Genomic DNA, 26,668 nt, shown 5'->3' on the forward strand with positions numbered 1-26,668 from the left:
TACTAGTTCATACATATGCCCTTAAAACACTAGCAAACCAGGTCAATACCTGATTTTCTTCTCTTTCTTATAAGCTTTTGCGTACTTGCTACAACATACAGTGAGCGACTTAGCTAACTTTTACACAATATAACTCGTAGAGAAATCGGTTGATTTTTACTTAAAATTATCTCATTCCCCGAAAAGCTATAGGTAGCAATTAGTTATATATATATGTAGGTGTAAAATCTGCCAATACCGAGAAATGTATGAAAAAGATTTCGGTCGTAATATTCGTGATGTTGGTATCATTATGGAACCGTCCGAGGTCGAGTCTCACAAACGGATTATGGTTGTCATCACCCTAATTCTTCCCATACTAACGGAGGTAGAGTAACATCATCGGATCGCTCAAATGTAGATTCGCCAGTATTGACACTCGTACTGTCATCCACCGCCGTGAAGGCGAAAGCAGAGCTCAATGGTGGAGCTGGAGGTAGCATTGCCGGGTCGATAGGCATTGCACTAGCAGCCATAGTAGATAGGAAATGATCATTCGCGGGTGTGGATGATGGATTCATCTTTACATTTTGATCATATGTCGCGATAGTAATACCTGCGCCACTATTACTTGGTCGCCTAAGTTGTCCTTTGCCATGCTGGAGGCCATCAACGGGCGAGGTCAAATTAGACAGCTGTAAGCGTTCTTGTGTTATTGCACTGATCGGGACAGCTGAAGTAGACCCACGTTTTACGTCGTCAGCTGGATCAGACGCAGTGCTTAGCATGGCTGTATTGCTGCTGGAGGCTGGTATGTTTTTCGCAGTTGCCGACCCTCCTTCCCTGTAGGCGTTGGGAAATTTCGTTCTGAACCTGTCTCTAAGGTCTGTAGCTTTTCGATGCATTAAATTAAGATGTTTGTCTTGTCGTATTAATGTCCACTGGAAGCCATGAACCGCGTAGCCTTTCAGTAATGCCTCGTCTTCTGCTTGCGTAAAGGGGCGTCTGGACCGCCTATTTGCTTTGACAATAGCGTCGGGATCAGGCAGTCCGAGAGCAATCAAAGTAGATTTTGTCTTCCTTGAAAGAGCATCACTGCCCCTTGCGGGAGGATACGTTTTGCGGTGAGATACCTGTGTCGCTGGGTATTTTTCTGGTGTAATAGGGGTTTCTGTACCCGAAAAAAATGTAGACGTCGGAAGGAAACCGGGTGCAGTGGAAGGCGTATTTCCTGTAAGTTTTTGAAGTGCAGATGTAGAGCCAGTGAGAGGGATTGGTTCAACAACTCCCATAGTTTTTCTAGGATCGGGTAAGAATATCTTTCCGGACCGTTCATTGTTCGCATTATCTGCGAGCGCTGGGGGCTCCCCATTAGGTTCATAAGCCCATGAGCAACAAACCCGAAACCTATCCTTTAGATTTGCCGACGTTCGGTCGTTGAAATGTAGGTCAGTTTGTGCGAGTATGACAGCCCAATTACCGACACCACATCTCACAACTCCGCGTAATAAATCGTAAGTCTCCTCATCTGTCCATTTCCGTGCTCTCTTCCTCCGTTGTGGTTTTGGTGCAACTCCACCATTGAATTTTAGGTCATCCTCATTGTCAGGCAACTCAACGGATTGTCCAGCGCCAGGCATTAACGCAGGAGTTTCTTGGGAAGATGCGTTGCCCAGTATTCGATCCTTATCCGCACCAGTCTTTTCATTAGCTTCCACAAGTTGCCTATGTTTCCTTTCCCCATTATCTTGGATAGAGGAGCCGTTGATTAGGGTCGGCACTTCTTGGATGTCGCATGTCGGGATATTCGGAGGCCCGTTGGGTTCAATTGGTGGGAAGAGGGCAGCATTTGGTGGTGGCTCGTTTAACCCATTCAATATGGTTAGTGGTCCAAATGGGGGACGCTGTTTTTGTATCTGCTTCTGGTTTTTTGGTATTGGAAGCTGCAGATGGTCTCCGAATGTATCAGCATACTGATCGGCCTGGCGACGTTTACGAGGTAACACCTCTTGTTTGAAGGAGGAATACGGTAGTTTTTCGACGGCTCGTAGGTTTATGAAGGCCGGGAGTACTGTTTTGGGTGGATTTTCTGTGGTAGATCTTGGGACTGGGGTTGTGTGCTTGTCCGCATGGGCCGTGTTGTTAAGAAACCCCGCTACGGTTGGGGGCTCTGATAGATGGTTGGGCGTGGGAAGTGTTGACTTGGAGTTATATTTGGGCTCCCTGATTGTCCCAGCCTTGGGCTCAAGTGGAGACGGGGGTTTCCGCGATTGTGGTGGCAGAGGGCCTCGAAGCGGAGGGATGTTTAGATGCGGGAGCTGGTGCATACCCCGATTCTGGGATGATGTTGCCTCGTCCGAGTTCGTGGAGAACGAAGGGAGAGAGCCTACAAAGGCATCCATACTGAAGTCCTGATTCTATATGAGCCTCACATCTTTTGAAGCGTCGCCGGCCAGCGTCGAGTCGCCTGTTGCGTGTTCTCCTGGTGATATCATGAAAAGGTTTCCGCTTTGGGCACCCTTTTTGGGCCTGGCAACCTTAGGTAAGCTTGACTTTCGGATGTCAGTTTATCCGAAGCGCAGTTAACGTCTTTCTTTTTTAGGACTAGCGTCCGCAATTCCGGAACTTTATATTGACTTCCAGTGTGATTGCTTATCTAATCAATCTACATCCTTCGTTTTTCCCAACATCAAAAAAGGAGCAACGTTTGACAGCGTTGTTTTGACACTCACAAGCTCTCCAACGCCACCGTAAATGTGAGGCCCTTTCTTTTGATTTCCCCCCCTTTGCTGCGGTACACCCAAGCCCTGATATAAGCGCCGGTCTACGTGGCTGAGGCGTGGTAAATCATCAAGAAAGTTCCGTCAGATCCCCTTCTCGGAAGGTAAGCGCACCAATGGCATATCGAGAAGGATTTCACCGCTACCTTAACAACATCATGAATGGACAGCCAAGTACTAACCAGGCCCATACCGCCCTTATCAGGTGCTTTTGTTCCCTAATTTTCACCAAATTAGAGAGCGACAAGCCACAGCAGGTGAAAAAATCTTCACGCAGGGTTCAATATCATGCCCGGCTGTGTCGGACAAACTACGAATATTTTGTAGTAAAGAACTTTATCGACAATAGCCGGTGAACAAATATATTAATGCATTATGGAAACATGGGTACGAAGTACTCCTTGCAGTTTGCCACGTCCGTTGAACGCTGGCCTTGTTCTATTTGCTTTTCGGGAAGTCCGCCAACTTAGCCTCGAGGAAGGGTCGTAAAGCCGTCCTTGCCAGCGGTTGAGGGCGAAATTGACATCACAAAAAGAACTCCAGTTCTGCGCCACGCGACTTTTATGGAAAAGGCCGGTATGCCCGTAGAGTACATAGTTTCTATGCTCAGCTGGCATCGCTGTTTCAGGGGATATATTGCCTTCCTCTCAACGGAGGACCAAGCGGCACACGCGGTTGGCCCTCCTCTATTCTGCATCACCATCAACACATGTAAGGTAACCACTCATATATCAGCCGTATGCAAGTTAGTGGTTACACAAACTTGAACTGGGTATTTTAATTATTATGTTCAGCGAACCTAGGCACGCGTATTGGGGCTTCATTCGCTAGGTTCCTCTTGATCTCGGAAAATCTTGCATACTTATTGTAGTATGACAAGTCGACAGCCCTTCCCCCAACAGCTATGTCTATGTGGTCCTTTAGTTGAGCATCACAAAGGTATTGTCCACCACTGAACGTGGATCGAAGAGAAGGTGATGACTGCGATGGGTATTTTTTTCCAAGGTTTATCTCGGTAGCTGGTTTTTATTGTTAGCTTTTTATTCATTTTCGTTCTTCTTGTAGGGGAGACGGACGTTAGGTCGTTATCGATGGATCATATGTGAAGATCTTTCACCTTATATTCTAAATACGGGATTTTATGCGTACAGGGACAAAGGTAAGCAAAAAGGTAAAGCTGTCTTCTTGTGATTAGAGTAATTGGGGGCTGTATGAGGCTTATAGGTAGGTAGATTCGACTTACATAAAAAGTAGTACATTCGGATTTATAGGCATCCAGGTACACATGTCGTCTCCACACCGCTATGACTCCGCGGCAGGAACTGTGCATATTTTGCCTCTTGAATACCTTCACGATTTAAGGCATTCATAGCACGCGGCTGAGTTGGAAGTTAAACTCCAAAAGGTAAAGGCTGGATCCCAAATGTGGCGAAAATGTTCCTCCTGATTTAAATTCATTCTACCGGGTGCAGTAACACTGACGTTGGATAGGTTACTGACCGGCCTGTATGAAGCTGAAAACAAAGCATGGTGTTGGGTAACGGATAACATTTACTCGTTTATGGTTCCTGGGCTCCGCACTTCAGCTGTCTCCTACTCACGACATGGGCATTGCCGATCGAGCTTACTCCATTATATTTTCTTGGTCCCGATTTATAAGTAGAGATTGGTTGATATCCAGGTTAAAGTTCCAAATCAGTCTGTGTGGAGCTGGGGTGTAGGCTCGAAATCGAAAAGGAGGGTGTATATTAATGCAATCCAGTTCACTAGCCTGTGAAAGCGGCCCTTCCGATCCACTGGAGAACGGGCTGGAAGCTTCTCCAGCTGTGGCTGGCAAGTGCGCAATCTTCGACCTCGAGAATGAGACCTTATCTGCAGGATCTCATTCGTTCAATAAGAGAGAACAAAGCGTTCCAGCTTTTATATCATTCCATAGCGTGGGCCAAATTACCATGGTCCGCATGAGGGAGGTAGCCAAGATTCATTCAATTGGCGCTGCATCCTGGCATAAACAGATGTAACACGGTCCCTTACCTCCTTCCTCCATACAGGTGAACGACAGACATAGCCGACTTTAGGACCGGCTCACTTTCGCTTATCAAAATGAATGTGGAGTTGATCACTTGGAGTATCGGGTCCAGGCACCCCCTGAGCCTGCAAGGGTATAGTCATACTGGGTTTGGAGGCTTGTAAGTACAATTGAAACAGCCACATGTAAAAGGAAACGTCTTGGTTGGAAATGCAATAACAAGAGATTAAAGGTTTCCTAAAACTGGCGGACGATCGGCCCTGATTTTCAATGAATGCAAAGAGGGAACATCGCAACAATGGCATTCTCCCCATGTGATTGGTATTCCACAATATGCGGGAGCAAGAATGGGATTCCAGGCCGTACTTTCATAGTTTCCCTGTAAAAAGCGTAGTTGCTAGCTGAGTCCATTAGCTTAAAGCAATGGCTGGAGATGTTAATGGCATATTGTTGAGGGCTATCGTCCTGTTCCAGAAATAGGTCAAAGTCGTTTATATTGGCTTTCTGAAGGCCGTATAGTATAGCTGTAGCCGAGTAATAATTCCTTAACCGATGAAGGACCTGTATTGTATATTATGTTAGAGTCAATGCAAGTGAAGAACTCAGAAAGAAACTTAATGATACAAAGAAAGAATACATACGCAGATGCAACTTTTAAAGAATGTTGCCATTTCAGGAAGTGCCAGGCAGCATTCTTCAGTAGATGAACAGAGCAAGTGCCATCTACCAGATAGTAACCGTAGTGTAGCAGTGTCTTCCACAAAGCTTTGCACTGAGAGCGAGGAAAATTCTCTCGTATCGATATGCGTAAGCTTTCTCGCTAGAGGTTCAACCTCGCGAAAGGCAAAAAAATCATTCAAGTATGCTGGATTTGCTTCAAACGGGGCACTCCAATCTATTTCCACCGAAGTACGGTATTTGCGTTCAAAGCTAAGAGCGAGAACAGAAAGTTTTTTTAGCATCGAGGGCAAACCGGTCAGATGAGCTTTGAACAGTTCCTGGATAGGGCGGATGATAAAGCCCACAACCCATTGGTTTGATTGATCGGGTACTTCGCTATCCAATAGACCTCTAACACTGAGGCATTGTAACAGGACATATTGTGCAAAGGGGGAACCGCCTCGGAGGTGCTATTGTGGTTGAGTTAAAATTACTCCGTACGTGGCAAGGCGTTATATTGGACAGAACTCACCCTTTCAACTTCAACATAGGTATCAAACTCTCCAGGGAATAGGTCCAAATGAGCAGAGACTATGTCATGCAGTTGTTTGTGTTGGGAAAAGAACCATTGAATCGACTCGGTAGGATATCCTAGGGCATACCGGATCCAGTCCTCGAAAGGCACTGCTTGGAATTGCCGTGAACTTTCAACATCAATATAAGATGCAATAGTCTGTGGTTCTGCGTTATATGAATAGTTTGGATGCCATCTCCAAGGTTCCACAGGAACGCTCCTGAGCTGACAAAGTCCCAGAATTTCTTCCACCTTGTCGTGGTGAGATAGCTCCAAAGAAAATAGCCCTTGTTCGGTTAGAAGTAAGGACGCAAGGAAGCCTGAGACAACATCTGCATTGCGGTTCTGTAGTACGTGGCGAGGAAGCTCGTCATTTTCATACAGACGAAATCGGAGGAGTCTTTTTATATCCTGGTGGTCAAATGCCCAAAGTATCATGGAAGCGCCATCCTCCCACCATCTGTAAGGTACGTAAAACTGAGGTAGGGCTAATTGAAAGCTGAAGGTCGGCTCCGGTCTCGTTGACGGCAGTGGCTCTGAGGAAGACCGGTCTGTACGTCCTTGATGAAGACGTATGGCCGGATGAGACAACGCCCGTTGCGATCCTATAGCTCTTCCGTGCCAGGAATGGGGCTGATTCCCATGACGCAGTGGTGAGCCTTGCCTGATAAAAAGTGAGCTGTCCATGTGCCTGGGGTACGCCATATCATATAACGAGTGTATACGGCAGTACATAAATAAAATCGGTCAACAGCATCAGGTAGACTAGGGTAAATTCCATTCAACAGAGAAATACTATGCTGGATCAAGACGAAGGTATGTAAAGACACTCTACGGAGTAGAGATGTCAAAATAGGGGATGAAGGGGTATTTTTGTCTTGTAAGAAAATTGTGGAAGCGAGCAGGAAAAATCAACGCAAAAATGAGAATAGTTTAACGGGGAGAAACGTCTAACGGAGACTGAGGGTAGCTAATTGGAGAAGCTTAATCGCTGTCAGAAAGAGGTTTGTCATTGCTTTAAAGGAGTCCCGGAACGGTGCATTGGCCACGGGGTTTAAGGTTGGATAACCCAATAGACCAACCACACCAGGCGTGTACTGGATGATGGCTCGAGGTAATCCATCTAGACCCCGATGCTTGAAATAGTGGGCACCAAGTTACTGAGCTGCAAAGGTGGCGCCTCTTGGCGGCGCTCTAGTGGATAAGTAACATCGTGCGTTGCGGACGACGATCCAGTGTCTTGGATTCCGCCCCAGAACATCCGCACAAGAGCAGCGGACTAAGCGTTCAGTGAAAACGTATGGTTAAGCTCCAGAAGCTCAGGTCGCAAAGGTGGATCAATACTCCGTACCGTCCGGACACAGCCGAGAAGATCGGCTAGAAAGGCCTTTGCTGTATTTCCAAGAAGGCAGCAAAATGTGGCGGAGCGAAACGTCTGAACCAGCAACGATGGATTCTTCATTCGAATGGGGACGGTTAACCAGACATTATCACCAGTAACTAATATCAGGGCCCTCGTGATCTTATGTATTCGACTAATGAAGACACAGTAACAGGTGGAATTTTGTAAACTTAACTAGTGAATAAAGCCGAGGGGGGGAATATCCTTCCTGCTGAGTTGATAGGGAGTTGATTGGTTGCGAACAGTCGGGTTATCCTATCCTATTGAACGCATGATGCGTCGTCCAAAGAAGATCTCGAAAGGAGCCGGTGTCATAGTTCTTAGGAGCTTTCACGCCCCCAAGGCTTTGTTAGATACTCGGTATATCGTGTTGTCAACTGTCTCCTCATTGGTGTTGGTGTGGCAGAACGGCTGTTTAGTAAGCATGCATCCAGTATTTCAGAGAGCCGTGTGCTCTATTGGCCGTTATCGAACTTTCAGGGTCAAAGGGGTACCTCAGTTGACTGGGAAGATGCATGTAAATGGGTCGATAAGTACGGAGTAGTCGCTTCACCTTTAGCCGCCACTGCCAAAAAAAACTCCGCTTCATTTTCGAGGTGGGCTCGATAGTTACTTGTGTCGTAATTAGCGGCCCAGGATCTCACACTATGGAGACACAGTATCTGGGGTTCGCAAAGGGGTTCGCCTACGGAGTACGGAGTACTCCCAGAAGTTGTCGTAGGCTGGGGAGGATAGTGAGGGAAACGCGCTTTGCATACCATATACTCCATAAATATTAATCCCCAATATGAAGTTTTCCCTCGCAAGGAGCGGTTGGATAATGGCAATTTATCGCCAGTATGAGGTACATTGCGTACTTCGATCCTAGATATGCCAACAGAGAATCTCCTACAGACCCAGAACACGGAAAGAAAAGTACATGGCCAAAGCCACGCCGAAGGCGAGAACGAGGAAAAGAGAGTCCGCGTGGGAAGTTCTTCGTATCATTCGATCAGGAGCGAGGCCTGTCCCCACTGTTTGTCGCTGATGAGAAAGATTTTGGATTTGGCTTCCTTCTGGGGTCTAGCTCCACCATCTCATGTGCGCCTTGGCTATCAGTGCATCCTCAAACTAGGCATGCAAAGGAGGAGGAACGACTCAACTGTTTCGGTGGCTGAAGATTGCTCCCCAGCTTTGATACTCCCCTGCGTTGGTGACAGTTTCTTCTTTCGTCTCTTCTTTCTTTTTTCTTATCGATAAAACCCCAATGGATTTGAGGTAATCACATAATCCCATGTCTTTTAAGGGGAAGCAGTGTGTGCTACGGGTGAACTGCACAGTGGAAAGTGTTACGGCAGTATATAGCCTGGCATTCAGGACACAAAATACTGCGGGCGAAGAGACCGTCAGATGCCCGTCTCGGAGTTGGTAATTGAGCTGGCGCTCCGTATCCCTTAGTAGAGGAACCCTGCCAGCAGGGACCTTTATTCCCTACTGATGTAAGCCTGATTTTTGACTGCAGACTAATTTTTCCGATCAAGCGGGATGTTTTAAGGTTGCGGGGACGAATGAAGTATATGAGTTGGCATTCAAGCGGACGAGTACTATGCCTAGATGGGCTCGGCATAGGAGAACAAACCCCATGTGGCAAAAGTGGATGCAAATGATGCATGTAAATATCACATATGTCGATTATATGAACATTTCACCAGAACCTGTCTTTTTATGATTCCCATATGCATAATACTTCAAAAAGCAACATCGCATATCATCTTCTGTTGCTTTGGAGGTATGGGGCTTTTAGAACTCCCCCAATACGGAGTATGCTTGTGAAGTTCAGAGCGACCATTGGAGAAAAATGGCACCTTCTTAGCCGTAACGGCATCCCTTTTCTCGAAATCGCGCTCTGAAAACCAGATCATAGTAGATAAACCCCTGCCTAGAATGCCGTTCGAGAATACTATTATGTCAATAAGACATGAGTACTCTTTGGTTTGACAAACCCGGGACTCAAGCGTTTAAACCATCAAAAGATGACATTATCATAAACTCGGTCCCTGTTATTGTCCATAGCTGCTAGGGCGTTAATGGGTTGATATGGGCCATTGAAATGGTGGCAGAGGGCGTGATTTCAACTGTATGCCGTTATGACCCGTCAAACCGGTTTGTTGGTGAGTACTCGAGGGCTGGCGAAGACACAGCTGATTGGCATCCAGCAGGGCAAAGACCTGAACCCCCACATAGCCGTAACGGAGACCCTAGTTCTCGGGTGGCAGCTGTATCCTAGTTCTCTGCTCTCATAGGTTCATTTGTAACCGATGTATCGCGAGACACGATCCGCCTTGTTTGAGTCGAAGGGGGTTAGGACTTCTCACAGTGTCATGGTATCTAAATCGCAAGGACACTCCCGCTCCTCAGTCTTCATGTATGTATTCTTTGATCCCAGAGCGCCGATTACGAATTGTTTTTTGTTCCATGATGTTTGCTCCAAGTTCGCGACGTCGAAACAGAGTGAAACGGATGAAGGTTTCCCCGATCCGCCCCAGGTCCCAGCCGTAATTGGAAGGAAGCGGAAGCGGGCTGAGCTGAGCCGAGGCCCACCGGAGGGAGCTAAGGCAAGTCGAAGCGCCGCCCATGACTTATTTCTTCTAAAGGGGCCACGTCCCTTTACGAAGTACCAAACAATCGAGTGATCAGTTACATATATTTTTTTCTCTTTCTTTTCTTTTTTTCTTTCTAGTGTTTGTGATCAAGAGCCGAGTCAAGACGGAGATGTCGCCAGCGTTACTATGAGTATTACTCGTGGTACGGAGTATGCACGCATACTTGAGGCCTGTTAGAGCAGAGATAGCTCAATAGCTGCTTCTGCAGTTTAATAATGACGTAATAAACACATGTGGCATTTCTACGAGATCAAGAATGGTACATTAAGTTTCGAAGAACGGTAGAAACAATGCCTGCCCCTAAGAAGCAGGGGCAGCAGCTTTGTTACCAGTCTGGGGAGGTGGCAAGAAGAGCGGCATATATGTCTTGTGGGAGCAACCAGTCAGCACATATCTCGACTGATATCACTAATTATAAGTTGGGTGTGGTGGGTGGGTAACATACCACAATAACAGCCATTGCTAAATAGGGGGTTAGTATGGCCAACAAAACGTTTTTAGGGGGGGGGGGGGGGGGGGTGATGTACCTGACATGAAAACCGACATATATGCTGGAGTGGTAGATGCCTTTCTCTGATCTTCACTCTCCGCTAGCCACGTCTGGAGAGTAAAGACAAGGGAGGACCTAAGCGATGTTAGCCAACATTCCGAAGTATTGGGTGACTGCAGCATTATCTCATGACTGTGAAAGTAAGGGGTAGGCAAATGATTTGATATGTGTATATGCAAGGACCTATTCAACGTACCATCCGATCATCCTACAAGCACGGAAACGAGAGCATCCAAGTCAGTTTGTTGCTTCAATAAGGGTGGACTCCCCATTCACACAATGTTTCGTGCAGAAAATGGCAGACTGGGTTAAACATGCCTGTTCCGAGTAAACATCTAGTTATCTCAATGGTTAGCATGGCTGCATCGCCCGAATTGCCTGGGTACGGCTGTGATGGAACTTACGGCGGCCATTGGCATGGTGCTTGCGATGGTACCTGCAATAGAGAATTAACCAAAGATGAAACGCGTTAAGTGTTCTGAAAGCATGGAATACAAGGTATCAGAAACTAGAATGTTCAAGAAAACTTACCGGACATATCACCGTCAGTCTTCTTGACTGGCGGAGCCTCATAGGGTACCACTTGGGGCAAAAGGACGTGTTAATCATTGAATGGCAGCCCGTCAACCAAACAAGCTGTTAGGAACGAACTGATGACATACCCAAATCTGCTCTCCGCATATCCTTCTGAGCCATAGTGTATATTTATATGACTCCCAGCTCGTTAGAAGAATGTTGTTGTTGTCGTTGTTGTCTTTGAGATGAAGTTTGGCTGAAGGCAAAAAAGCAGCCTTCAGAAGGGCTTGGCTTGGCGTTTAGGGGCTATGCCTCTTTGGGCGTATTTACTTAGGGATCTAGCAAACATCAATCAATTATTAACATTAATACCTATATTGAAGGCTACATACGTACTAAACTACAGAATCATTTACGTCTATATACAATAATAATAAGACACGGATATCCAGCTTATGCTAGTTTCTACCGTCTGGCCCCGTCAGTAGCAGGGGCAGGCTTATGCTAGACTATGCATGTTTTGCGGGCTCCCGATCACCAATTCAGGGGTTCATGTTCGTCAGGTTCATCGTCATCGTTAGTCGCTTCATTAAGTGCATTGATTATAGGTTGTAGAAGCGCTCTGGTATGTCTTAGATCTGAAGTCTGCCTCGTCCGAGCGTAGAAAACGGGGCAGTCCTTACTATCGCACTTAATTTCCTCGCCCCATCCGACGCCCATACAAGAACGACATACATCTTGTAGGTTGGCTACCCTTCTTTCAGATTCATGCATCCGGTATTCAAGCTTAAGAAGTGATAGATGAGGTTGTTGGCGGAGGCATACATTGCATATTGGTTGTTGGTTTTGTTGTCGCTGTTCTTCGGTGTTCAACTTGCTTCGACAGATCGCACAGGACGATGATTTCATGTAACACTCCAGCGTTTTCTTAAACATAGTAGCATTACCATCTTGGCCAGGCCGCCCGGCTGGGGCGTTCATAGCTCCCTCTGTGCGACGCATGCGTTGGTACTTTGGCATCTCATCATACCATTGCCGAACGTTGGCACCAACTAGGTTAAAGATTCTCTCCAAGGGAGGAATCAGATTTTTGGATATATAATATTCCGCATCAAGTTCCAGCTGAGAGTCCTGGAGTAATACATCAGGCGGAAAACAGCGATCAATAAGTCGCGCGCCTGGGGCCCCCGAAACGACCACATACGGTACTCGCTCCCCATACTGGGGTTCCAGCCTGGGATCTTCAAGCATTCGTTTCGCACTGATGAGAGCACCAGGGGGAGGAGCACCCTTGTCACTGTAAGTCCCTAATCTGACCTCCTTTGCAAAGCAGAAATCCTGTATTGAGACCTTTCCTCGCATAATTTTGGAGCATTGCTTTTGGAAATATTCCTTGACACGACTTAAATCTGATGTTTCGAATAAAAGCCGTAACGCCTTCTCTTCGATCTTTTGCTCCGCAGGCGTTCCGTCTCTTCTAACAGTTTCGATGCCCTTGGCATCAAATTCAGGCTTTTGCTGATTTCTGGATTCATACTTATAGCCAACATACCGTTTTTTGGCGAGAAGTATGCATGGATGATATACTTTTTCGAACTTTAGCTTGACTGGTCGTGGATTTGAATCAGTTATGGTTTTCGCTATCTCTTCCCCAAGATCAAAGGCTTCTTCCCGTGTCCGGCCCTTTAGATAGATAAACAAGCTGTCAGTATCTCCGTAGACGACCTCAGCACCCCATCTTTTTACGGAGTGGATGAGTGCAATTGCCTTTTCTAGGGTCTCTCTAGCTGTTTGGACGATACTGTCCGCAATCTCCGAGCATGGCATCCTCCCCGAAAAGGATGCAGATGTGTAGCCATATGTAACATTGGCAATCAGCTTGAGGGCAAGTTGTCGATTATTTAACAGGCGCTGTAGAGGCCTGTCATCCTTATCCTCTTTCATGCCATTTTTCACCATGACGCGGGTTTCAAGGATTTCGGTGAGCATTTTTGCAAGTAGTGACTTCCGAACCTCTTGTTTTGCGTATATGATTCCATTCGGCGCAATGTTGACCTTATCTTTCAACAACCCCAGTAGGCCAGGCTCTCTTTCATAGTCCGTAATACCCATTTTATTTCGACCTCGCCAGTTAACGATCCTGCCCAGGTTTGTTGAATAGCAGTAATTATAGGCGATCATGATGCTTGGATAGAGAGATTGAAAATCCAAGACAAGTAAAGGACTGGTATAAAAATCACTTTGAGGTTCCATCACTAGTGGAAGACACTCTAACGCATTTTGTTGACCAACTTGCTTCCTTCTAGGGGATATCAGGACAAAATTTTCCGGCTTAGCAATGCGGAACATTAGAGACTCCACTTTGAACTGTGATCCCCTAGAAAAGACAGAGTAAAAGTCAATACCGAGAATTCTGGCTTGCTCGCTTGTCCTTGGAATCAATTCATTCGCGTCCAGAATCTCAAGGTTAAGGTCAACCCTTAAAGAGAAGTACCGTATCGTTTTAGCAACATCTCGAGGTCTGTCACTCTTGAACCACCGCGTAAGATCTTCAAAGGGATAATGAGGAATCCTCTTGTGAAGCAAATGGAAAACCACATTTTCCATGGTGTACTGAAGAAGGTTAAGCTCTCCCCTCATAGCTCTCCATATATTAATCATGTGCCTTCCGGTGACACGAATAGTGGAGGTATGGTTGAACCCCCATCTGTCTGTCTCTCTGCCGATGCGTCCATGGGATTGTGACTTTACTCTCGAGAACTCGTCACAGAGATCATAATCATAGCCTCGCCGCGCCCGTTCGATCAGGTAACCCCAGGAACCGTTGTGAACCTCATATCCTGTCAGTATATCAGGATCATAATACCTGACAATCCCAATAATTCGGTTTATAACTTCAAGTTCAGACGTTTCCTCTTGAAATTCAACTCCAAGTTCACATTTAAACTTTGACGATAGGTTACTGGTTTCAGAGAGGGCTACAATGCCACGGTGACGGCCTTCTTCCTCAGACGCAATTGACCAAAAGATACAGGCCACCTCATCCTCTTCGGGATTTGGGGCTAATGTACCACGAGTATTGACATGGACCTCCAAACTCATCACACTCATATAATTAGCTTCGTGTTGTATAGTAGAAGATTTGTCCCTCTGGGAATATTTGAAGCCATGCTTATTATGTTGAGTGGGCGCATCAATTTGGGAAATAGGGAGGCCCCGAGCGGTTGTATCCGCGGAAGAGTTTTTCAGACAGTTCTTCTGAATCTTGTCATGTTTAAACCAGTCAATGACATCGGCCGGAATGGGCGGCTTCGCAGCGAATTCCCAGGTCCGTAAACTGCACGTTCTGCGCAGCTTTTTATTCTCTTCCTCAAAAGTTGTTCGATCCAACAGAAGAGGCGGTTTCTCCCCAAGCATTGCAGGAGAAATTCCTGTAGGGTCATATGTTGGGAGAAAGGGAAGGGTATTGCTTTCGAGCTTGAATTCCTTGCCAGCATATTCGCGTGCACGCTCAGGGACATCGGTATCATTGCTATAATAAGCTTCTTGGTAGATAACGCTTGGTCTGCATTCTTCCGATATAGTATTACGGATAAATGAAGGCAATGGACACTGCGGAAGAAAACAATACACCTTGCAACCTTTGGGCAGTTGATATGACGTGATGTTTTGTAAGTTGTCTTGTGATTGTATAGTACTAGGCTCAACCTCCCCTTCGTTTGAAGAAATGATCTTATTCGTTTGGGAGGTACTTCCCCCGGGAAGAAAACATTCTTTTTCCAGGGTTCGCTGCGCTTTTCTTGACTGTTGGTTCTGTTGGCTCAGCCTCAGCACAGTAGCTGGGTTGGTGGGATCTTTAACGACTAGAAAAGGGAGACGCTGATTATCTCCGCCAGAGACTCTTGACTTCTGTGAGGAAATAGGGGGATCGCTTGTGGAAATGTCGGTTATTTCTTCCATAGTTCCTTGCGCCCTTGATCTAGACATGAGTGTTTGGGGCTGGACCCTTTTCGGGGAGGACCCAGTGTGAGGTTTTGCGGTTACTTTGATTTTCTTTTCCCTGTACTCTTCGGGGGAGCTCTCCTCGTTACGGTCTCGTTTCCTAAGCTTGGAGTTCATCAGGCTTAAGAACTCGGAATCAATGTCGAACATATCGCAGTCGCTGTTTATTGAATCTGATACTCTTCGAATGCCAAATTCTTCAAGCTGGGAAGGCTGCAAAAAGATCTCGGAGTTCAAGGTTTCTCCACGGCCCACTTGCCTTGTATCAGGTGCTAATTCTCTGCCTACCATGGTTTCAGACTCTTGATAGTCCTGGGAAATAGGGTCATCCATATCACCGTTATCAAAAATTGTATCCAATCCAAAAGAGTCAATGCGGGTTTCATCAACTTCAACATTGCCAATGTGGGCATCCATACTGATCTGAGATTGGATAGCATCTGCATGTGAACCCGAGACGTTCTCTGGATATAACTCCTGGACACTTTCTAGGGCGGTCTTAACTAGTTCATGGAACTCTGGATGGTGAACAAAATCGCTGCTTAAGGGTGAACTGTCTCTTTTCCTTCGTTCTTCTGTCACAATGGCATCTATTTGTTCACGGAACTCCCGTTCATGTATCCAACCCTCTGAATATGATTGCCGAGGGTTAGATGACATTGAAGCTAGATCCTTCTGTGAAAATGGAGTACCCTCAGATCCATTTAAGCCCAGCTTAGATTTCCTTCTTCTTTCCTCATCTTTCCAGAGGACCCTTAAGCTTGGCACTAGCTTCTCAGTGAGCAAGCCTTGGTCGGCTTCTACCACAAAGTCATGGTGTATTTCTCGTTGCTTAACTTCATGGCGATTCAATATATCTTGGACATGGATGTCCACTTCTATCGCACAGTGGCTTTGCCTCGGGAATTTGTCAGGGTCGGATATATGCTGTTGAGGAATTGATTCGTCATGCCAAAGATGGTCTGAGCTTTCCAGATTGATGTAAGAAGGCACTGGAGGGCGGAATTTAATTTTCGAACAATTAATATAAGCGCATCCGTGTAAATTGTAATCACACATCCATTGAGGGATGAACTGCAGATGGCTTTCGTATGGTTGCAAGACTCGTTTCATCACAGCACCCTGCATGAGAACGTCTGAGAGCCGCGTCATGTGCAACGGGTTTAGTAGATAAACTTTGAAGTAATACCGATAGCCTACATGGTAGCCATAGAATGGAATGCCCTTCACTAGCGATATATAGGCAACGAATGCCGTTGAATGGTCAAGGGGATTCCGCCGGTAGCTGAGAGCTAGCGCATGATCAATGGACGCATGCAACGTTCGGATAGCAGTATTAACTATTCGATATTTAGCTGACTGTGAATTGTAAGGAAGAGCGTGTCCCTAACCTTCTGCAGGATTCAAGTCCCCCTTATACTCAAGGTATAGGTAAGGTAATGCGCCGTGTATATGCGCACATACTTTCTGCCCGGTCTCTGTTGCCCCGAAAACTCGGATCACCGGAACCTTTATGGATCTTGACCTTAGTTCGGATTCATTATCATTGGATATAAACTGCGGATCAAGTTCTGTAGGGGTGGCCTGGTAGTGGTCCACGCAGTTGAGCAGGACGCGAAAGGCCGGCATTAGCCAGGTATTGACGTGATAGCATTGGAAATAAGCAAAATGGTTATATATAAATGCCTCTGATATTGTTATTAGACACTATACCATTTGATAAGGGATTTTTCTCAAGAAAACCGCCAGTTTATCCAAGTGCTGAAATTCAAAGTCGCAAATTGAGAGGTTTGATATTCAATTAATTGAAGACGCGAGAAAATCGCGCCTAGCGCCACCCACGTGACTAAACTTTTTCCAACGTCCATCTTAGCTAACTTTAACGATGGAGTGAGCTTGGGGAAGACAAGATACCAGATTTAGCAGTGAGAACACTTTTCATCGGAGTACATACTTGACCTCTGATATATAATTACGATATTGCAGTTAAAATGTCGCGGCGCCCTACCGAAGTCGCGAACAAGGAGCGCAACGAATATATCCCATCATTCATATCTAAAAAGCCTTTCTACGTCGACGACGACTCTTCTGCCAACGACTATCTCGAACATCAGCGTCTCCATAAGGAGAAAGAGGATCAAAAATGGTATGATAGAGGGAAACGTGCGGGCCCAGCTGCCACCAAATACCGGAAGGGTGCTTGCGAAAACTGCGGAGCGATGACACACAAGACCAAGGAGTGTCTGAGCAGGCCGAGAAAGCATGGCGCGAGATGGACCGGCAAAGATATACAAGCAGATGAGCATATACAGAAAGTGGACTTGGGATGGGACGCCAAACGAGACCGATGGAATGGCTACGACGCAAAGGAGTACCAAAGTGTCGTTGAAGAATATGAAGAGCTGGAAGCCTTAAAGAGGAAAGCAAAAGATGGCGCATCTGCAGCACGAAATTCCGCGGATGAGGACGGCGATGGCGATGATGACGGTGATGGTGACGGCACATCAGAGGCGAAATATGCTGAAGAATCAGAAATGGGTCGACAGCAGGGCAAAGGAACCCGAAATCTACGAATACGAGAAGATACGGCGAAGTATCTGCTTAATTTGGACCTTGATTCTGCAAAGTACGACCCAAAAACTCGATCTATGGTCGATATGGGTGCACAGTCGGATCAAGCAGCCGCGCTAGTCGCAGAGGAGAACTTTATGCGAGCTTCAGGTGACGCCCAAGAATTTGAAAAGGCACAGAGATACGCCTGGGAAACTCAAGAACGAGGAGATGCCAACAGGCAACATTTGCAAGCCAATCCTACATCCGGAGAATACTATAGAAAGAAACAGAAAGCCGAATTGGACGCTAAGAAGGCAGCCGACAAGAAGGCATTATTGGAGAAATATGGTGGCGGAGAACATCTGCAGGCAGGTCCTCTACGAGACATGGCGGTCATTGAAAATGAAAGATTTGTCGAATACGATGAAACTGGAGCAATCAAAGGCGAACCCAAACCTGCTGCTAAATCGAAATACGCTGAGAATGTGCTTATCAACAACCACACTTCTGTTTGGGGGAGTTGGTGGTCTAATTTCACCTGGGGCTATGCCTGCTGCCATTCAACTGTGAAGAACAGCTACTGCACTGGTAAAGAAGGAATAGAAGCCTTCGAGCAAGCCCAGAATATGCTTCAGATAGAATCAGGAGACGATAGCCGTGAACAAGGTCCTGCCGATGAGGTAAAGGAGGACAGGAGCGCAGAGGAGAGCCGCAGCAAACCTGCTTCTAGTGCACAAAAGAAACGGAGCCGACATGAGGTTGAAATGGGCGTCACGGAAGAGGAGCTGGAGGCATACAAGAAGGCTCGAACTGCTACCGCGGATCCCATGGCTGCATTTCTTGGCAAAGACGAACTTGTCTCATAGCCCTTGATACATTAATTCTATAATTTGTATTTATATTCCCAGCGTTCCAGCGAATATCATTTTCATGCATCTCTTTATACACGAGCTACCATTTAATATTCCTCTCAAAAGCCTACCCTCTAACTTTTTTCTGATTACGAAATCTCCCAATATGTATCGGGTTATCATTTTCCCTAACCGGTGCAGTTCATTACTAAGAGTCACGTGCCAGGGCTTTAACCCTCACACAACAAATTCGCTTAGTCGAATCTGCAAAGCGGAACTTCAATCTCAAACCAGCGACGACGACATATCAGAGCTTCCAGACGCACCATTGAAGGTATGGGAATTCTTGCTGCCAGTTACCCGTATATCCTATAACAAGAAAGATTGCTAACGTGCCTACCGGCTTTGCAGTTCCTGATTCAAGATGAGTACGACTTCCTCCATCCTAGCATAAACCAAAATCTCGAAAACATGAATATAAAAAATGACCAGAATGACGATGAACGCGATGCTAACGTCTTCGAACAGCTAAGGGAACCTCCAGCTTCGGAAAGCGCCACAACAAGTCGCACACTCTGTGCAGACGGTGCGGTTAGTGCTACCCCGATACCAAAAGAACATTTAAGGCAACCCAAAGCCACCGCCAGGGAAATTGGACAGATGTCGGGATGGTGACAATGAGAAAACAAGAGAGTCTGACAGTGGATGGAACATATAGGCCTGCGATCCCTTCACATCCAGAAGCACACATGCGCTTCGTGCGGTTACCCAGCTGCCAAGATGCGCAAATGTACGTATCCCCAACTGGAAGAATATATCTTCGAAGGACGACTGCGTTGAACTCGGATGATATACACAAATACGGACGAGTAATTACTTACACTATATGCTCTGCAGATAACTGGAGTCAAAAGGCCCTCCGACGAAGAACCACCGGTACCGGCCGCATGCGTTACCTCAAGTCTGTCGACCGCAAGTTCAAGAACGGATTCCAGACTGGCACTCCCAAGGGAGCCCGTGGCCCAGAGAAGGCATAGAAAATTCAATACCTCCGTCATACGCCTCCCTCTCTCTTTCCTTCCGGAGTTCGATGAAGATGTGGTGAAACCCGCTTTTATTTCAAAACGGTAGCCTACGAGTGGAATGGGACATGTTTTGATCCATGACACCATTTAACAATTTATTATGTGTGTTGAATGGGGATTAGAAGGAAAAAATTTAACTTCTTTTGTGTCATACCCAAACATAATATAACAAAAATTAACGGATTTCATGGACTGGAGCAAACTACGGGAAAACAAGATGGCATGTTCGCATGAGATTTCTCTTCCATCTTAAACCCTTATCGAATCATTGTGGATTAACGAGTTCATAGCTATGGCTTTACAATCGTCTTCGTGACTCTTAAAAGATTGAAAGCACCGTTATGTCGTAGATGTTAATAAAAATGGAGACCAAAAAAAGGAAATGCGCACGTTATCACTTCCGCTAGGGGTATCTTCGGATAAAAGCTTTATTCACCACGCCCAAATACTTTCACAGACCCGTCACTCTGGACAAAGTATAGGACCTCCTTCTCCTCCCAAGTATCGCCATTCTCCTCGTTCTTAAGAGTATCTGTATCTGCTAACGCTCCTCCCTTGCTCACCCGTAACACACCACTCACGTCTCTTGCCACGCCAGTGTCAAGCCCTCTCAGCTGCATAACCATTTGTGCTTGATGAGCAAGTGACACTACTAATGCTGAATGCTCTATTTCTAGTGGTGTGGGTTGTTGACTACTGTGCATCAGCGGCGAATCAGCTGCCACAGTGATAATCGTAGAATGAACAAGCTGCATATCTCAAGTCAGTAACAGTTAATTGACCACGACCCAAGCAACTTGTAATAACCCAACATACACGTCTCAATCCCATAATCAATTCGCCCATCTCGGCGGAAGCAACCTGCATGCTTGAACCTGTGGCGGCAAGAAGGAAATCTGGCTGGTCAAGGACGAGGAGCACATCATTTTCCTGCCCTTTACAGATGTCTGCTATGGCAGAGGAAATAGTCTTCTCCACCCCGTCCAAGCCACCAGGATTTCCTGGCGAAGGCGCCCAGCGGAGCATCCTTATATTCTGGATATGGTTACTGTCATTTATAGCAGAGGTAGGCGGTGTAGCAAATGCCGTAGGAGCAGCGGAAATAGGTGGTGTTGGGGGTGCTGGGCGGGCGAGTAATGGGTTCGCCCGTCCTGAAAACGATATAGGGCCAGGCTTGGGACCACGGGCATTCTGTGGTGCCCTTGGAGGAGTTCTATCAGGCAATGGGAAAGAAGGTGATGATATTGAGCTCTTTCGGGCACGAGTGGGGGAAGCCAGAGCTCCCCCTGGCACCGCAGACTGCGGTATCTGAGTAGGGGAGGGGGAGAACAGGTAGGTTACTCCATCGACGAACGAGAATTTTCCTTCCTTGGATAATTTGTTCAAATCGAGACCCTATGCAGCGTAATTAGCATTACATGCTGTAGAATCAAGTAGTAAATAGCAGGATACCTAGGGCCTTACCGCTCTCCGTGCCTCTGCCCTCCAGAATTCCCACCCTCGTAGAAAGCTGACAAGCACAACTTTCAGCTTTTTAGATCTCTTCGTGGAGTCGTCTCCTTCGAAGTCAGCCGTGTCTTCTAGGCCGTCGATATTGCCCCTTCTTAGGGATGGTATCTGTAGTGCATCACAGAGGCACCTTAGAACCAGCCAATTGCTCGTAGACCCAAGTACGGATGTTATGAGCTGTAGGGCCTGATATGGTGGCGGGGTTGTGTATGGTGCCAGCAAGGGTGCCGTTGAGGAAGACATGCTTTTCCTTTCGTTCACCACGAGCTGCTTGAGCCACAGACAGGAGTTGCTCGCTGCGTTTAACCGTGGAACGGCGAGAAAGGAGGGAGTTGCGAAGTATCACAAGCTGCACCTGTGTGGTTAGTTAGTTCGTTAATTGCGTAGGCGAAGAAATTAATAACGTAGGTGCTGTTATACTTTCGGAGATCAACCAAGTCGCCTCCTCTTCATTCCACCCGCTAACAGAGTTATCAGATAAGATAAGATCCCTGTCACCCCACGCCTATTACGTGTTTACTATCATAGTATTATCATATTAAGTAACTAGACGCTCCAGAGTAGAGAGACGAATGCGGCTGGGACCTCTTTAGAATGTAGAATAGCCTCGAATTAAGCCTTGTTGTACTAAACTAAGTGCTCCATAGCTAGGTAAGAGATCTCGCTGGGTATCAAGATAACTAATGCACCGCCGTGTTCTACAAATGAATAAATGTTCTGCCCAACCCCATAAGAACATAAGAACATAAGAACGTTACGCCGTCGCAAGTTCTGAATGCTGCGAAGTGCATAGTAGAAGTTGAAGTGTTTAGGTTAGATATTAAGGAGCATCTCCAGCTGGTTGACGGCTGATGGATCCACATCGCCATCCTCTTCCATCATCTCTACTTCTTCGTCTTCAATCATCTCCTCTGGTACTGGTGAACCATCGAGGAATGAGGGTGTCGGGTCATCCTTCTGTGGAGGAGGTCGATTTTCTTGGTCCTCCTCTAGCTTTGGATGCGCTGCGGAGAGCTTTGGCTGTGGGTTGTCTGTTTTGGGCGTTCCGATTTGAATATTTTCGTTGCTGATGTCGAGAAGGCTCGATTGCTCTTCCATTGGAACTGATCCATGTCCGCTTGAGTCGATGGTGCATGGAGTAAAAGGGGTGAATATTTCATCGTCAATCTCGATCAAGCTGTCAGATTGCAGCTCTGTGTCCAATAAAGGAATAGCACCCTTGGCCTTGGAGCGCGTATCACCGTCAACCGAAACCATCTGGTCAAAGGCATCCCCGAGTCCATCGAAGGGATCAAAGCCCAAATCTTCCTGGAAGAGCTCAAGCACTTCTCCTGCATGTTGAATACCTCCAGCTGTCTCGACGTCACGAGGGGTATTGTTAGCACCTTTGATACCATTAATTCGTCGGACTCTCGATTGTTCGTATGCAGCTGAAGACCATGTTATAAGTTTCCCTCCGCCTTCCACGATTCCAGCATCATCAAAGTGCCGATTGGCAATTTTTCCCAGAACCGGTTGGAGGACCCAGGGGAAACTGATGAGAGGTAATTGATCATTGCTGAGGTGTTTATATGCCTTCTTGATGGCATCGCCAACATCATGTCCAGGGGAGGATTCTTCTTTACCTAAAGCCTCCGCGACTTCCTGCGCTGTCACTCTATACATTGCGACAGCCAGGGGCGCAAGATGCTGGAAATCCTTCCCACCAGCTTCGTCGTGGCACATCAGCAAGAATCGTTCACGCAATGCAGATGATATCTGGCCAAGTTCTTCGTGGAATTTATAGTCCTTGCTCATGTTTGCGTGACCTAAGACAAAGGTTGACCAGACCTCAAACTCAGTTTTAATTTCATGCTGAGCCATGATTCTTCGCATGTCAGCGTCATAAAGAGCCTTCAGCTTCTTTGCGGCCAGTACCATTTCTTCGCTGACAGAAATATCACAGTTAAGGATGCGTTCATCGAAAGGGGCTTCAAGCTTTGGCCGAAACTCAACGCGCTCAACAATATCATAAATCTGACCGAGGATCTTCTTCGAATGATATTGCGCTTCTTTTGGTTTGTATTTTTTCTCCATAAAGTGAGGCCATTTTCTTGGAACCAAGTCTCTTGTCATGTTAGCTGGGATGCCACTTTTATTATAGTCAACGGCTGCGGAGTGTAACTGGGCTAGTTGAACGCATCTCTTATCATTCACTCCATCTTCTAGAAAATCCGCAAAGGCAAGGTGTGCATGCGCTATCTGTGGAAGGCGATCATTTTTCATATAAGTAACAAAAAATGACGTGATGTCATTTACAGTAACATCACGAGTGAGGCTTTGAGCGTTCGATGCGGTATAATCCATTGGCTGTCGGAACCAATCCTTGGGAAGAGGGACTAGATCTTGATCCCAGATGACAATGTAGTCATCGCCGTCTAGGTCACCTCCAGAGCATGTACTTGGAACATCTCGATCCCCAGTTTGGGAGAAAACAATGACGTCCTTTAGGTGATGTAGTGCCGGAACATTAACGGCTCTCACCACACGAATGTCTCCAGGATGCAAGGAGGGGTTCCTCGCTAGAATACATGGCCCTTCGATTATCTTATAATTTCTCTCCGCTTCAGCGTCGAACACCTGAACAAAAATCTCGGGAAGATAGCCAAGTCTTTCCTCGTAAGTGGCATCGATGGAAGGCCGTGTCTTCTCATGGTAGCCTTTCAGTGTCGCAGTCTCGTCCAGACAGCCAAATAAGCATGCTCCTCCATCTATACAAATCTTTGCCTTCTCCTTCAGATACTTGATTTGCCATGCACGCCATAACTCTAGCAGCGATGTAACAAATGGATCGGAGGTACCTTGGAATCCATCGTGAACCATTTGCGCGAGTAGGAGCGTCATTTGGTTAGGGTCAACCTGTTTTTGAAGCAAAGACATTGCCTTTGTTTCACTTGTCATTGCTTGTTCCATATCCTCGAGCATCAAGCGCAGCTTCTTGATAAAAATCTCATCAGTCACTCCTAAAGCTGACAAAACCACGATGAGCTGGCGGTTAAGATATGCCGCGGCGAACTGAGACCATCTGATGATCTCAAGGCCATTGTGAACTGCTGCAAATTTGTATTGACTCTTTTTAATGTGCACTTCTCGACGCTGTGCCTCAGGTGAAACAGTCAGGATTCCTTTACAGCCACCAAGTCGGAACTGGAAGACAGACGGAGGTTCCTCCGAAGGAGTTTTTAGTTTAAATTCGGTCATAATCATTTGCGCGAGGAACTTAGAGATGCGGCCAACGCCATCAGAGAATGTGTATCCATTGCGCTCAATCTCATCAATTTCTCTGATGGTTACTGGACAGCCAGTAACAGCTTTGGTGCTTGAAAAACATTGACCTAATCGGGCGGCATGCTTTGCGACAATTTTAATGTCACTGAAATGTCCCATCCATGCACGGATATTGGATGCAGTAAGATTAGGTAGAGAGGCGAAAAAATATGCGCCATGTTCCCGGAATTGAGAGTTGCCAAATGCGAGGAATTCATAGTGTCTATCCCCCACAATAACTCCATTGGTCATAGTCCGCTTCACGCGAGTAAAAACCTCATCCATACAGTTGTTGTAGGTTGAATTGATCCTCCCTTCATACTTTTCATCAGTGAATCGGACACGGAGGAACCTGTCTGCGTATTCAATGTAATGTCTTATCACTCGGTTGGAGGTATCAACTGTAGGGGTATGGAAGTAGATCGTGGAGGGTGTAACAGTTGCCGAGCGCATGTAGCAGCAATACTTTGGAATTCTCCTATTGGTCACACCAGAGAAGAATTGAATATCGAATATCTTCATGGGGTCATGGTATACGACCTTTTCATGGGCAACGTATTCTAGCAAATCCTTAGCATCACGCTCTCCAAGGGACTCAAGTTTCTTGGCGAATTCCTTGTCAATGGCGTATTCGCTTAGCAGCCCATGAGAAATGCAGACTTCAAGTTGATATCGTACAACGTATGAAATATGTGTGTACTCATTCTCTGCAAGATCCTCGAGGGATGATGTGTGTTTGGAGGCATGAGTAGAAGGAGGGTCAATCCACCTCCACGCAAGGTCTGCTGTGGGAGGTTGTTTCTTCAATTCGAAGCTATCAATATCCTGGATATCGACATTGAAGTCCTTCAAGATCTTGCTAAGCGTTTCTAGGTTTTGGACATTGTCTGCATCAGGTAAATGGAAAGTTATCCTAAAAGTTGTCCAACGTCCTAATAGTACTTGAATTAGCATGGCGATTAAGTATGGTTACATTAGGTGCCAATTAGATACTAACCTATGTTGATCACTGGATGGGCTTTTTTAAGGCTCGTCTTGGAATGAACCAGGTCCAGGGGGTTGTGGACGATATCAGTTTGGCGGTACCATGTGTCATCTGAGCGCCAAGTATTGTCAGAGTCTGAAAAAGTAGTTGACAGGTCTTGCAATTTCCGGTGATATGAGGGCGGGGAGTCCAATGAGAAGATAAAGGACAGTTCTTCACCCTCAGATATACGTTTAATACTCGAGAGGTGAACAAAGGGAACACGGATGCGGTAGCTATGGACTGTATGCGGTAAGCTAGTAGGCGGGCGTGCTTCTGTCTTTACCATTTGGAAGAAGATATTGATCTCCCGGCGCTGCAAGTCAGCAACAAAACGAATATAGTCTTGGAAGCTGGCGGTAATAGTTCTCATGATAATCATGGATTGCTCTCCGGAAAGACAGCCGATATCCAGTGATCTACCCACAGCCTCCTAATCATTGTTGGTCAGTTTTATGCTTTTCCATAACTAACCACATAAACAGGCCACTTACAAGCGATAGAGGATACATAATCTTTGGGTCCACCGGGCTAGGGATCTCCTTTCTGCGTTTGAACGTATCCACACGGGCTGAGATGACGATACGCTGGCCATCTTCGAGCTCTAACAGGTGCTGTCCGTCTAACCAGAAGGATTCTTTTGGTGGCGGTCTTTTACAATGTTAGTTTGATCAATGGAATAGCCACAACCCTCTGATACTAACCTGAATCGAATCCGTGCCCTTCCCTCACTCTTGCCCCTAACATCCTCAGATAATTCGATGTAGTCCACTGTCCCACAAGCACTAAACGACTTCCAGAGGGTATACGTATTCACATTGGGAGGAAGGTTTGACACCGTCACCGCCAGAAAGTCCCATGAAATCCAGCGAGGAGCTAGATGCGAGGGTTTAACGCGTTCCAGCATGGTCTGATTTGACTTGTGCGAGCTCTGGGTGTAAATTCCAGGAGGAAACGCGCCATGGACACGTCCATTAGGACCTCCTCGACCAGCTAGCGAATATCTACTGGGTAGAAGCCGGTTAGTGAGTGAAGTAAGGGAATATTAAACTTGAGGTCAGCAGAAGCAGCATAAGAGTCAGCTTACTTTGCGCGATTGGAGTAACAGCTCATCTTGAGACGAGCTTGAACTGCTTTAGCCTGTTTATCTAACAGCTCTAAAGCTCCATATTCACATTGGTAGGTATTTTTGTTTTTGTTCTGGAA

General features: G+C 46.4%; 9 protein-coding genes across 9 annotated transcripts; 3 read left to right on the forward strand and 6 right to left on the reverse strand.

The window, feature by feature from the left end:
* Positions 1 to 338: 338 nt before the first annotated feature.
* Positions 339 to 2,381, reverse strand: MGYG_05502 (MYB DNA-binding domain-containing protein; the record flags this gene model as incomplete). Its single annotated transcript, XM_003172870.1, has 1 exon — positions 339 to 2,381. The coding sequence occupies one exon, from the start codon at positions 2,379 to 2,381 to the stop codon at positions 339 to 341; it is 2,043 nt and encodes a 680-aa protein (XP_003172918.1).
* A 1,905-nt stretch (positions 2,382 to 4,286) lies between these two features.
* MGYG_05503 (hypothetical protein) lies at positions 4,287 to 4,780 on the forward strand (the record flags this gene model as incomplete). Its single annotated transcript, XM_003172871.1, has 2 exons — positions 4,287 to 4,296; positions 4,530 to 4,780. The coding sequence occupies 2 exons, from the start codon at positions 4,287 to 4,289 to the stop codon at positions 4,778 to 4,780; spliced, it is 261 nt and encodes an 86-aa protein (XP_003172919.1).
* Positions 4,781 to 5,055: 275 nt separating this feature from the next.
* MGYG_05504 (hypothetical protein) lies at positions 5,056 to 6,727 on the reverse strand (the record flags this gene model as incomplete). The annotated part of the gene is made up of 3 exons (XM_003172872.1): positions 5,056 to 5,349; positions 5,430 to 5,918; positions 5,981 to 6,727. 3 exons carry the CDS (start codon positions 6,725 to 6,727, stop codon positions 5,056 to 5,058), a joined length of 1,530 nt encoding a protein of 509 aa, XP_003172920.1.
* Positions 6,728 to 10,853: 4,126 nt separating this feature from the next.
* On the reverse strand, positions 10,854 to 11,312 carry MGYG_05505 (hypothetical protein; the record flags this gene model as incomplete). Its single annotated transcript, XM_003172873.1, has 4 exons — positions 10,854 to 10,934; positions 11,021 to 11,052; positions 11,148 to 11,198; positions 11,279 to 11,312. 4 exons carry the CDS (start codon positions 11,310 to 11,312, stop codon positions 10,854 to 10,856), a joined length of 198 nt encoding a protein of 65 aa, XP_003172921.1.
* A 354-nt stretch (positions 11,313 to 11,666) lies between these two features.
* Positions 11,667 to 16,763, reverse strand: MGYG_05506 (DNA polymerase zeta catalytic subunit; the record flags this gene model as incomplete). Its single annotated transcript, XM_003172874.1, has 2 exons — positions 11,667 to 16,474; positions 16,526 to 16,763. The coding sequence occupies 2 exons, from the start codon at positions 16,761 to 16,763 to the stop codon at positions 11,667 to 11,669; spliced, it is 5,046 nt and encodes a 1,681-aa protein (XP_003172922.1).
* Positions 16,764 to 17,125: 362 nt separating this feature from the next.
* On the forward strand, positions 17,126 to 18,553 carry MGYG_05507 (pre-mRNA-splicing factor slu7; the record flags this gene model as incomplete). The annotated part of the gene is made up of 1 exon (XM_003172875.1): positions 17,126 to 18,553. One exon carries the CDS (start codon positions 17,126 to 17,128, stop codon positions 18,551 to 18,553), a length of 1,428 nt encoding a protein of 475 aa, XP_003172923.1.
* Positions 18,554 to 18,704: 151 nt separating this feature from the next.
* MGYG_05508 (hypothetical protein) lies at positions 18,705 to 19,575 on the forward strand (the record flags this gene model as incomplete). The annotated part of the gene is made up of 4 exons (XM_003172876.1): positions 18,705 to 18,872; positions 18,950 to 19,124; positions 19,257 to 19,328; positions 19,436 to 19,575. 4 exons carry the CDS (start codon positions 18,705 to 18,707, stop codon positions 19,573 to 19,575), a joined length of 555 nt encoding a protein of 184 aa, XP_003172924.1.
* A 476-nt stretch (positions 19,576 to 20,051) lies between these two features.
* Positions 20,052 to 21,375, reverse strand: MGYG_05509 (hypothetical protein; the record flags this gene model as incomplete). The annotated part of the gene is made up of 3 exons (XM_003172877.1): positions 20,052 to 20,372; positions 20,440 to 21,018; positions 21,088 to 21,375. The coding sequence occupies 3 exons, from the start codon at positions 21,373 to 21,375 to the stop codon at positions 20,052 to 20,054; spliced, it is 1,188 nt and encodes a 395-aa protein (XP_003172925.1).
* A 570-nt stretch (positions 21,376 to 21,945) lies between these two features.
* Positions 21,946 to 26,575, reverse strand: MGYG_05510 (RNA-dependent RNA polymerase 1; the record flags this gene model as incomplete). Its single annotated transcript, XM_003172878.1, has 5 exons — positions 21,946 to 25,370; positions 25,436 to 25,895; positions 25,957 to 26,113; positions 26,167 to 26,466; positions 26,550 to 26,575. The coding sequence occupies 5 exons, from the start codon at positions 26,573 to 26,575 to the stop codon at positions 21,946 to 21,948; spliced, it is 4,368 nt and encodes a 1,455-aa protein (XP_003172926.1).
* Between the last annotated feature and the right edge of the window lie 93 nt (positions 26,576 to 26,668).

The sequence above is a fragment of the Nannizzia gypsea genome, genomic scaffold (assembly GCF_000150975.2).
Source record: "Nannizzia gypsea CBS 118893 supercont1.4 genomic scaffold, whole genome shotgun sequence".
Classification (NCBI taxonomy): Eukaryota; Fungi; Ascomycota; class Eurotiomycetes; order Onygenales; family Arthrodermataceae; genus Nannizzia; species Nannizzia gypsea.